The sequence below is a fragment of the Lactuca sativa genome, chromosome 5 (genome assembly GCF_002870075.4).
Source record: "Lactuca sativa cultivar Salinas chromosome 5, Lsat_Salinas_v11, whole genome shotgun sequence".
NCBI classification, from domain to species: domain Eukaryota; kingdom Viridiplantae; phylum Streptophyta; class Magnoliopsida; order Asterales; family Asteraceae; genus Lactuca; species Lactuca sativa.
The window spans coordinates 158791344-158803064 of NC_056627.2; the positions used below are offsets into that span (position 1 = coordinate 158791344).

At 33.7% G+C, this 11721-nt stretch overlaps 2 protein-coding genes across 2 annotated transcripts; both read right to left on the reverse strand.

The window, feature by feature from the left end:
• Positions 1-353: 353 nt before the first annotated feature.
• LOC111908098 (probable phospholipid hydroperoxide glutathione peroxidase) lies at positions 354-2153 on the reverse strand. Its single transcript, XM_023903943.3, has 6 exons — positions 1674-2153; positions 1514-1590; positions 1365-1426; positions 1109-1227; positions 652-819; positions 354-565 (listed from the first exon to the last, which is right to left on the reverse strand). The coding sequence occupies exons 1-6, from the start codon at positions 1947-1949 to the stop codon at positions 536-538; spliced, it is 732 nt and encodes a 243-aa protein (XP_023759711.1). The 5' UTR covers positions 1950-2153; the 3' UTR covers positions 354-535.
• A 2277-nt stretch (positions 2154-4430) lies between these two features.
• Positions 4431-11480, reverse strand: LOC111908099 (protein RRC1). The gene is made up of 18 exons (XM_023903944.3): positions 11325-11480; positions 10552-10646; positions 10336-10465; positions 10122-10164; positions 8698-8758; positions 8448-8600; positions 7973-8089; positions 7702-7867; positions 7511-7623; positions 7319-7390; positions 7027-7248; positions 6815-6873; positions 6616-6697; positions 6388-6525; positions 6087-6311; positions 5266-6020; positions 5008-5171; positions 4431-4900 (listed from the first exon to the last, which is right to left on the reverse strand). The coding sequence occupies exons 2-18, from the start codon at positions 10624-10626 to the stop codon at positions 4689-4691; spliced, it is 2787 nt and encodes a 928-aa protein (XP_023759712.1). The 5' UTR covers positions 10627-10646; positions 11325-11480; the 3' UTR covers positions 4431-4688.
• Between the last annotated feature and the right edge of the window lie 241 nt (positions 11481-11721).

Here is an 11721-nt window from a genome sequence, read left to right on the forward strand (position 1 = left end):
ATGGCGTTACACATGAATTTTTTTCTTGACATGCTTGATGTATCTCATTTTTTCTTGACCCAGCTGCTTTCTGATGTTCATAGCACCATATTCCTTGCAAAAGAACGTATTGTTTTCTGATAATTTATTGTTTTAGAAGTTGTAACATACCTATAAATACAAGATAAACACACATTCGGTGTGATGAAAAATAGCTCCCCATGTCGAGCACAAACTACTTTCAATGTTATTGCCATCAAGCACTTTAAAAGCCACTACGACCATATATGCTTTCACTCTACTCATAAAAACATGATGTATCTCATTTATCCACATATGTTGAAGGACAAAAAAAAATATAACATGATAACAAGTACATTAACTGTAGATATATTTAGATAAATACAAGTATAATGAATCCACGGATTTCCGATATAGACACTATTTGTTCTTCATGAAAACAATAAAGGTACAACAAATAACATGATGTTAGATGCAAAATATTACACGAAAACTATAAAGACTTGGTATCCACGATTGTGAGTATGTAATCATATTATGCTGCAACAAGCTTCCGTATGTCCTTCTGCATAACAATGCAAAAATTAACATTGTTTTTTGTCACAAAGATAGCTCAAAAGTTGATAATTTTTAACAGAAAGTGTTGTGTACCTCAATCTGGAGAGGGGAAGTAGTAGGAAGGTATCTTTCAACGACTTTTCCAGATTTATCTACTAAAAACTTCTCAAAATTCCACTTCACCAAATCGCCTAATAATCCTCCTGTGCTTGATTTGAGAAACTGATAAATTGGGGCTGTGAATGGGCCGTTTACATCAACCTAGGGCATATAAGATATTAGTCTTGTTGTTTAATCAATTTGATCCAAGATGAAATGAGGAATGGAATAAGAAAGACTATTTGGTTTGATGGAATGGAATGGAGTAACATTTTTTGTTGGAATGCAGGAATGGAACAGATTTTGTTTATTGTATGTCGTAGAATTTAACTTAGTTGACAATCTTTTATCAGAACTTAAAGAACCTACATGAATCTTGATCAAGAAGAATAGTTTTTTGACTTTGGAAGTCAAATCATATAGAGAATAAGTAGAGAAAACCCCAACAAACCTTATCAAAAATTGGGAACTCTGCTTTGAACCTTGTACAAGCAAATTGTTTAATCTGATCATTTGAGCCAGGTTCTTGGAACCCAAACTGATTGCAGGGAAATGCCAGGATTTCAAGACCTACACATAAAGGATTTACAGGTTAAAAACACAAAGCCATAGTAGACCTTATTACAACGATTTACAAGTTGGATGGAATTTTTATTCAACTATTATCAGAAAAACTAATACAATTAGCCTCGTATTTCATCGCTAACCTTGATCTTTGTACTTGTTATAGATTTGAGAGAGCTCTGAGTAGTTTGATGTCGTCAAACCACTGAAAACCCACGTCAATTTGAAGTCAGAAAGGCATAAATCACCTTAATTGCAGTAATAGTATGAGAATCATAGAAGCGGAAACTACCATTGTGATGCAACATTAACGATTAACAAAACCTTTCCCTTGTATTTGGAAAGAGGAACCTCCTTTCGATCAATATCCTGCATCATATAACAATATATCAACACAAATTTTACATGACTCGGTCCATTAAGCAAATACAGAAGGCTGCAATTAAGTGTACCTTTACAGTAAAATCATAGATACTCTTTCCTGTGGTGGCTGCAGCAAAAACCCCAAATTGAGATCGAGAATTCGACGAAACCCCAGAGGAAATCCCAGCTTTTAGAGCAAACCCATGTTGGAAAAACCCTGAATTTGATGACGCTAACAACGATTTAATGGAAGTAACTGTAGAACAAGAGGGAAGAGAGAGGCAAAACGGTTGATGGGTTCGGTTGGATTTAGAGAAATCGAAAAGTGGGGAAGTGAGATTTGAAGAGCAAGGCATGGATGCCATTGTTGAATGTATGATTACAGAAAATAGAAAGTTGTGATTATATGGAATTTTGAGAGTGGGAAAGATGGTTTTGATGTTTAAAAGGGAGTTTTTGATGTTTAAAAGGGAGTTTGGTGAAAGGGTTTACAATGGAAGCTGATGTTGTTTGCTTAGAAAATGTAAGTAGGCACGGGGACACGAGATATCCATCTGTAATGAAAGGCACTCAAGAGTACACACCAGAGTCCACGGCCTAATAAAAGAAGAATCGTATATTCATTTTTTACCTTTTATCTTTTCAATTTTTCTTTTTATTATTTATAACCTAAAAATTGATCATTTTTCATTTTACTATATATATTTTTTGAAAATTAATTAATTATAAAAAAGTATAATTAATATATATATATATATATATATATATATATATATATATAATTAATTAAAAATAAAAGTTATGTAATAAAAACAAAAACACATAATTAAAGATTATATAATAAAGATAGAGAACATTATTGAAAGAGAAAGAAAAAAATCTTAAATGATTAGTCCTTGATCCATATAAATTATAAAATGACTTATTTTCTTTTTATAATTTCTTTTATATTTATTTTTAATTAATTTCATTTAAAAAAGAAAAAGAAAACATTATTAAATACATGGTCCCTATTGTTTTAAAAATATCGCTATTTCAATCTAATTTTTGTTTATGTGAATGTCTTAGTTTCAAAATCTTAGATACTTCCTTGAGTCATATATAAAATACTTATTTACCTTTTTTAATTTCTTTTATATTTATTTTTAACTAATTTTATTTAAAGAAAAAAAAAAACTTAAACCCCACCCCAAATAAAACCAACCTTGCTACCGTCTTATTCCCCTCATCTTCATTGTCATTCTTCTTCTCTTTAGTCGTCAATGCCATTGTAAGTTTTGATGTTCGGATGTGAAACTCCAATGAGATGACTTATATCTAGGGATAGCAAAAAAAAAAAAAAAAAAACTCGAACATGACGGAGAAACCCGAAACCCAAGCATTTCGGGTCGTTATCGGGTTCGAGACAGTGAATGGGTTATCCTCGCCCTGCCCTGCCCCGCTATATATATATATATATATATATATATATATATATATATATATATATATATATATATATATATATATATATATATATATATATATATATATATATATATATATATATATATATATATATATATATATATATATATATATATATATATATATATATAATGTTCGAATCCTTTTTTATATTAATTGCAAACATTCAAATATACAATACTTACTATAGCAATCCTTTTATATATTAACAATATGCATAATGATTTTTTTATATGTTTTGACATATTACACTAAACATAAATCAAATAATTTTTAAATAACATCGAGTTTATTTTATCAAAGTGATGCATCATATGTTTAATTTAAAATGGATGCTAGAACATATATCTTTTTAATAATGTAATTTTTTGTAACATTTTTTATAAAACATCGGGATACCCTAAATCGGAATATAGATTTCGTTATGGATTGTTTAAACCCGATAAAATATCCGAAATCTGATGGGAAAACACGAAACCCAATAAGGTGTCCCAATAAAATACCCAAAAGATATCAGGACGGGTTTAGGAAACCATGCCCCACCCCGAACCTACCTCGTTGCCATTCCTACTTATAGGTGGTAGGGATGTGATCACTACAAACGGTCCTTCTGCTTCTATGGTGAAGCAATCCATCTGAAGTGTGATGGTTCTTCACGGTCTAAAGGGTGATGTTGTTCCGATCAGATTTTTCGACAGGGTTATGGTGCTATCAAAAATATCGATGTATGTTGCATGATTAACTCCGTGGTTGATGAGGGGACAATGAATTCATGATTAATAAATAATCAGACAACAGGTTTCTTACAACAAGAGCATCACAAATAAACATGGTGCATGTCCTTGATTCTTTTATGGCATTGGTACTAATGGTGTAGCAGGAACAACTATTTCATTCCTCCAACAAGTTCCTCATACACCCTTTTACCTCTCGTGGAAACAACCGCTCCTTGTGGAAACAATACCTTTCTTTCTTTTCCCCTTTTTCCCCGGTAGCAACAACCGTCGTTCTGAAACAATGCATGTCAGACATAATGGTGATTTAGGCAAAATAAAAATAAATAAATAATAAAAAATTAGGATTAATCCCTAATATTTGCCACATCTTTTTCATATGATCTAATCTTCAAGACAAAATTAAAATCATGATTGGTTTTATTTTATGGTGTTATAAAATATATTTACTATGGTATTTTATAAAATGAGCTAGATCAAATTGGTTTACATGTCATAAACTTTTTAACACTTTTGCACAAACACGGTATTCTTCCAAGCATAAATGCAAGAAGTAAATGAGGTACACAGCAACCAACCTGCTAGATTGTTAGCTAGGCTTAAACGAATCAAGACCTAATAAAATTAGCCATACACTTGAATGAATTTGACCATGTAACACTCCACCTTCCATTGTTGCTTCATAATTCAAAACACGAATACAAGAATTTTCTCATACGTGCAATAAACCAAACCAATTAGTCTCATTCCAAAACAAAAAGTAATAACCATGTCGTTTATACACCAAATAAGATTCATCATTCAATTGTACCAAATGACATGCACCCCATACTTTTTCTCCAACCATACAAAACACCACATACATCATCATCATCATCATCATCATCATCATGCATTCTTGACTCAGCTCATTCTTCTCCTGTTATCCCTGTCTCTATCTCTGCGTTTATCTCTGTCATAGTCTCGTTCTTTCTCCCTGTCTCTACTTGATGACTTTGGTGGTGGTAGGGGTGGTGGGCTTTCACTGCCGCCACGGTGACTCCGGTGACGCTTTCTAGAAGATTCACGTGAATTGTCTCTTTTATCCCCCCTTCGGTCTGTAGATGATAATAACCCTATTGTCATAAAAAGTAAAATTGTATTAGGATGCTATAATAAACTAATAATACACAACTTACGTTGCTATTTCTTGAATTTAGAAAAAGGGATTTTAAAAACTCACTTTTTGATGCATCTTCACTAGAATCTGTTAAGCCGTATTTATATTGTAGCTGTTTCTGATGAGCTGCAACTTTCTTTTCAATTTCTTCTTTGTTTTTCATTCCCCTTTCTTCTAAAACTTCACGATATTCAATCAAAGCAGCCTCAATTTGTCTCAACTTTTGTCTGCACATATACAACACAAGCAACCGTGAGAAAATAATATATATATATATATATATATTTTTTTTAAATCAAAGTACAATGCTATAAAAGTAACCTCTTCTCTTCACTTAGCCCACTATCGGAAAAAATGTTAGCGTTGCTTAGCGGCTCTGCCACCTCAGCATTGCCGCCGCCACCACCACCGCCAGTATTCTCACTTCCAGAAGATGAATAACCTAAAGCAAGATCTTTAGTACTTCTCTTATGTTCATCATCACTTTCATCATCATCTCTAGCCCACTTAGAAACAGGTAATACAGAATCACTTTTCATTTTGTTAGGAAACGCTTTCAACTCAGGCTGTGGAATCGGAATCGGAATCAACGATTCCGAACCTCTGCCTTCCGACAAAACCTCATGATTCCTTCCTGAAAACCCCACAGGGCCGGAATCGACGTTACTCTCTCTCGGATTCCGTACATTTGAGTATTTCAAATTATCGTTTATCTCATAACCCCTTTGCTTTTCCGACTCTTCTAAATAAAGCAACCGTGCAACCATCACTTCTCGGCCGCCAATAAGGGATAAACCATTGTGGCGGCATCGTCTTTCCAGTTCGGAAAGAGGGAGACTCATTAGTTCTTTTGTGGCGGCGCTTTTGCCTATGGCTAATGCTGCGTCGGAATTGGTGATTCCGAGATCGTTGGAATTGGGGTTGTGTTCGGTTTCTGGGATGTCGGTGGAAATGGAATGGAATGGGAGAACGCCGGAGTTGCCGGATCTGAGAAATGTGGCGCGTAAACCGTTTACGTATGCGTCGGAAAATAAGAACCAGTCCGCCCATACTTGAAGAACTTTCAAAACTCGTTCCTGGAAAACAAGAGAAAGTTAGTATGAATGGAATGGAATGGGCCATTCCATTGCACAAAACACTACCTTAAGTGCCTCAGCAGTGATTCTTCCAGTGATACCCCTATACAGGTCATTAAAGCTCTCAAGTATATCAGGCAAATTTGCTTCAAATTTGGTTCTGTAAGCAGATGCATTCTTTACAGGAGCACTACTATTGTGAAGAATGTCTGAAACAAGCATAAGCCTTGCAACTTTAGTGGGAATTGGTGTTTCTTTAAGAGTCAAAGACTCGGTCAAAACTTCAACTATCTGCAACCAATACAACTGATTCAGTTTTATAAAAATGACCATTTTACCCCTGTCAAATAGGTGCACAATTACTTACCTCTCCAGCAGCATCAGCATTATCTAATGCAAAACCCATTGCTTCTTTGATTTGAATTCTTTCTAATGTTAGGGCACGAAGCATGTCTTCAAATTCATCTCTTTGTGCATCAGTTAGTGTACGTTCAGTCTCAACACGCTGCAAAAAAGAATTTTTTTTATTTTCTTTTTTAATCTTTTAAATAGAAACAATAATGCTATAAGCCTATAATAGAAAAAAAGATCGTACCCTGCTTCTTCCAGCAGCAAATGTGGCTCCAGTTTCCTCATTTTCTGGACTCTTGGCTGTTGGCAAAGCAGGAGGTACCCATCTAGACAATCAAAAAGTATAAAAGTATTTCATATTATTTATAAAGTTATGATTTTTATCCACAAAAAAGAACTAATTAAAGATGATGTGTGTAGATGAATAATATAATATATGTTACCTCCCACTACCAGTTATCATAATGAAAGGTTCAGTTCGCCACCTATGCAAAGTATCACCCTGCATTTGTGAAGCCAAAAGTTATTCTTTCAGTTTCATTCAACATAATTTTTCTTTCAAATTATGTACATACATTTAGCATCAATTTCATATCTTGGGAAGCTTGATATAAGATTAAATGGCAAAAGAAGTAATTAAGGAAAGTATATGTACCTGAGCAAAGGAATAGAGCCTCCAAACATAGTAAGTATGTTCCTTAGAGCCAAGTTCAAACAAGAAACTAAAAAGAGGATTCCCACGAACCCTCTCCATTATAGCTTGCTCAAAAGCACAACCTCCATCAAGAACATAAAGAGCCATTGTATCAATTACTTTTCGAAGACGAATATCTTCAAGCAATACAACAGTTATATCTGGCACATTGGGAGTAAGAACCTAAACACCAAGGTTAAAAATGTCAAAATACATAAACACAGGACACAAAGATATATAAAAGTCAACCTACCAACTCAGAATTCTGATTTGGGACAGAAGTAACAGGAGGACCAGATGGACCAGACAAGATTACAGTGGCACCCTGCAAACCAAAACCAAAAATAAAAACAATATTCCAATCAGATACTGTTTTCAACCATTAAAACATGCATTTACATTTTACACTACTACTAAATTTATAAAATATAAAAACATTGCATACCTCTTTACTCCTGATGGCCATTTGTCCTGGAGGAGGAGCAGGGAGTGATTGAGAGGGGAGGGAAACCGATTTTCCCCACCCGATATTCAATTCATAATCATAAACAATCACCCCTGCAACAGTAAATAACTTTCTTAATATAAGTATAAACATAAACAAACGAAGAGTTAAAAGGGTTTAATTTATTTAACCTTGCATTTCATCTTTTGCAGCTTGTCCATCTGCACGATTCATAAAAGCCACAAAACCACAGTTTTTTTGTCTTTTGCGTTCCTCTTCTGTTCTTGGCCACATGATCTTCACACTAGCAATAGGTCCAAATCTTCCAAATGTACGCAACAGAAAATTTTCATCTACCTGGATTAATTTCGTTATTATAGAAATGAAAAAAAGTTAGTTAGGATTAGGATTAGGATTAGGATTCCTTTTGTAAATTAAAAGCATCATGATTCATGACCTCACCTGAGGTGAAAGATTCCCAACATAAAGATTGGTGGTTTGAGGATCCCCATCATCAAAAGATCCAAGCTTTCCACTTGGATCAAATTCATCAGGCAATTCATCAAATCGAGTAGATAGCTGAGTATGTATAATACAATAGTTTAATCAAGGCTAATGAAGTTTAAACAGATATAGAATGTAGAAATGTAAAGTAGGCTCCATGCCTATAAAAAGGTGTATAATAAGGCTTGAGAGATTGTGATAATTTGTCATCATATAGTTGGATTCTACCATGGTTTTTCTCTGGTTTTGGAGTTTTCCACTTCTATCCTTGTGTTCAATTTTCTCCACTAATTTTTCATTGGGTGAGTGATTAGAAATCTTTGAGACCATTTTCCCAACAAGTGATTTTTTATTTTTATAATACCATATATGATCAATTCTTTTTATTCACATAACTAATCAGATTCAAATTCAATGATTAATCATGTCTTACAGTTGAAGTAGCAGTTTGACGCCCATCATGCCATTGTTCACGTTCTTGGTTTCGTCTTTCTCTCATTTCTTGTTCATGTTTCAACTCCTCCATAAAATAGTCTATATTCCTAGGCTTCCCTTTCCCTTTCTCCTTTGACCTCTCCTCCTCTTTCTGTAGAAATCCACTTTCTAAAATTAGCTTAAAAACAAGATAAACCCACAACTACAAATACAAGATAATCATGGAAAGCTTTAATCGGGATACTAACCTGTTTTTCATGATCTTTACCCTTGGTTGCCATAGGAGGGGGGATGAAAGAAGGAACATACCTGCAGATACAAAACTTTGATGCATAATGTTCAACCCCGGATTACCAGATTACCTGTTCTATACTTCAAAACACACAATAAAATGACCATTTTACCCTGGTCTATAATGGTAATTACTAACTAATTCCCCCATGATCATAAACGATGTAGAAGCACTTTCTAAGGTGGTGGTCCCATGATTATGAAGTAAATGTTGTTTATTAGCAAGGTTAATAACATTTAAAGGAAAGATTTCACCTCTTATCTATGAAATTGGATAAAATCGCAAGTTAGGGCTTATGTTGAGATGTATTGAACTATTGGTTTAAATCATGGAATAATGACGAATGCATGATTTATTTCGTGCAAAAATGACTTAAGTGTAAAGTCACAGATTAGAGATTTATGGGTTCATGTTTTAAGAGCTAAATGAAGATAAAGTGAATTGATTACGTGTTAGCAGATGTTAGATAAAGTGCATATACAAGAAATAAGTGAAAACAACATCAAATTATTAGAACAAAGTGCTAACACTTAAGGAAGGAAGCATCGAAATGTATAATGAAATGAAATGTATTTGGTATTTGACAGCTATTGTGATTAAAAGTTGGAAGCCTAAACTATACGAATGGCACATTGGCACCCCGCACCTATATGAAAGTAGTTTAGTATCATGATTTTAAAGTTTAAACTATATGAATGGCACTTATACGAAAGTATCTTGTTATAACTGAAAGTTGGAAAACTAAACCATAGAAATTGGAAACTATGTTGTTGGGAATCATCAAGAAAGATGATGATGATGGTAACTATTATGTATATCATTCCTTTGTTGATATAAAGATGTTTAATACTTACATAGGATATTATCGGTAAACTGGTATTGTGGCATTGTAATAACATATAAAATGGATTATCCCATTTAATGTCTTTCTTATGTCGAGTATTGAAATAAAGCCTAAAGTGTGTTAGGCTTTAGGTGTATGCTAGTGTAAAGAGGACAAGGATTTGGATATTTTACCCATAACTGATATATGGATGTTTTAACAATGTTGATTCTAGAGATGTCATTGGTATTATGTTACTCACTATGATTTATAGCTTATTCGTTTGTTGTTGTTGGCATAAAAAAACAGGTGCAGATTCTAGGATGAATAGAGAAAGTGTCCAACATTAGTACATCGATACTCGGACTCTCATCTAAAGATATTAAGTACATAAAGAACCTAAAATTGAATTACAAGCAAGAGCCTATTAGCCTTTTTTAGTAGCAATCTAAACAAGATTTAAGCAGAGTTTGATGACATCATCACTTATTGTTTCTATATTCAGAATGCCTTATGGTAAGAGCAGTGTAACATATGAATCAAAAGTGTTGATTTACCTACTCCCCTTCTTTGAACCAGATACATCTTTGGAATTTCCACCTGCGATGCGTGCATGAATAAAAAGGCCCATTTGTTTATTAATGTGTCCATGGAATATAAATCATTCATTATCCATATATGTGCACAAAAAAAAAAAAAAAAATTCTAAATGACTTAAAAGTTGAAGAACAAAACTGAAAAGTACACACAAGGTCCTATTAACAAACTGACCTGTATCAGGCTTCACTTTCTCATCATTAACTGTTCCTCCTCTGACAAAGGCTTTTAATCCAGGTGCATCATCCCCTTGAAATGATTCCAGAAACTCAGCATATAGACGAGCTGTTTCATCCTCAGCTCTCTGCATAACATAAACAAGTAACAAATGAGTTCTCTATCAAAATATTCACTAAATATACAAAATATAATCACCTAGATAGATATTACCTTTTTCTTTGCCTCTTCTTCTTCACGGTGCTTTTGAAAAGGTGTCTTTTTCCTTGTAATTGAAAAAGAACTCATTTTTCCCCCAAAATCTTTATCTGTTTGCCAAAATGCGTCAAGATTGGAAACAGATTCTAACTTGAACAAACATATACAATTTGTACACAGCCTTCAAGATATGAGTTTAATTATCTTTCTGAAACTTATCTTTTGTTTCAGCCATTTAGAAATCAGTTAAAAAGCATTTTATGATGGCAATTACGTTCTCTGTGACTGCAGAAAAAGAGTGACATGAGATAGGAACCCTTTTATAATCGCATGCCCTCTATCCTAAAGTGAAACATTCCAAAACTGCGAACCCATCGGCCAAATTCCATGAAAACGAGATTCATCTAGAAGCGCATGAAACGCACCAAACATTAGAAGTAAAACCCGCCCTATCATCACCAAATAGGTCCGTTTGCAAAGTTAGAGCGTAACCACAACACGCAGAATCAACATTCTGCATCTTCAACTTATATCAAAAACGAAAGGAACCCTCAATCTCGAATCATTTATTCAGCATCAAAGCTTTTACATTCTTTGGAGGGGTGCCATGTAAACGATTATAGCACACAGATTCTTTTACATATATATATAAATCACAAAATACAGAGTAACACAGGTGACGAAAAAAACCCTAACTTTATACAAAGTAATATTTCAATTACACGTCTTTATCCTATATCGAGAAACGAATACAAGAGCAATAGTTGGAGCGAGAGGGTAAAAGTTACCGCGATCCTTAATCGGAGAAGAAAACTGCTACTCAAAAGAATAATCCGGTCGCCGGTGTTTTGTTTGGGTGCGGCAGACAGCAGTCAGCTGAGAGGTGGACTGGGGAGATAGCCCAGCCGAGGAAGAGCCGATGTGATTTTATTGGGCTGGTGAATAGTAATAATAATAATAATTTTAAGATCACATCATCAAATATCCTATTAATAGGTATTTTAAGAAAAATAAAAGTAATAATATGGTAGTTATTGTTCAAAATGTTAAAACCAATGAATTTATATGTGAACAATAGTGTCTTATATCGAAAATTTAGATTTAACAAATAGATTTATGGGTGAATAAATTTTGGAAATGATTTTAACTTCTAATAAAATGGTATTTATTTTTTATCTACGAAAG

Bases quoted from the DNA above. Each gene is read 5' to 3' on its own strand.
- LOC111908098 (XM_023903943.3), bottom strand. From the start codon at position 1,949: ATGGCATCCATGCCTTGCTCTTCAAATCTCACTTCCCCACTTTTCGAT. The intron at 1,591-1,673 runs GTACACTTAATT...TATATGATGCAG, and splicing joins TCTATGATTTTACTGTAAAG to GATATTGATCGAAAGGAGGT. The intron at 1,228-1,364 runs GTTAGCGATGAA...CTTTATGTGTAG, and splicing joins TAACAAGTACAAAGATCAAG to GTCTTGAAATCCTGGCATTT.
- LOC111908099 (XM_023903944.3), bottom strand. From the start codon at position 10,626: ATGAGTTCTTTTTCAATTACAAGGAAAAAGACACCTTTTCAAAAGCAC. The intron at 8,090-8,447 runs GTAAGACATGAT...ATACATACTCAG, and splicing joins GTCAAACTGCTACTTCAACT to CTATCTACTCGATTTGATGA. The intron at 7,868-7,972 runs GTGAGGTCATGA...AAATTAATCCAG, and splicing joins TTGGGAATCTTTCACCTCAG to GTAGATGAAAATTTTCTGTT.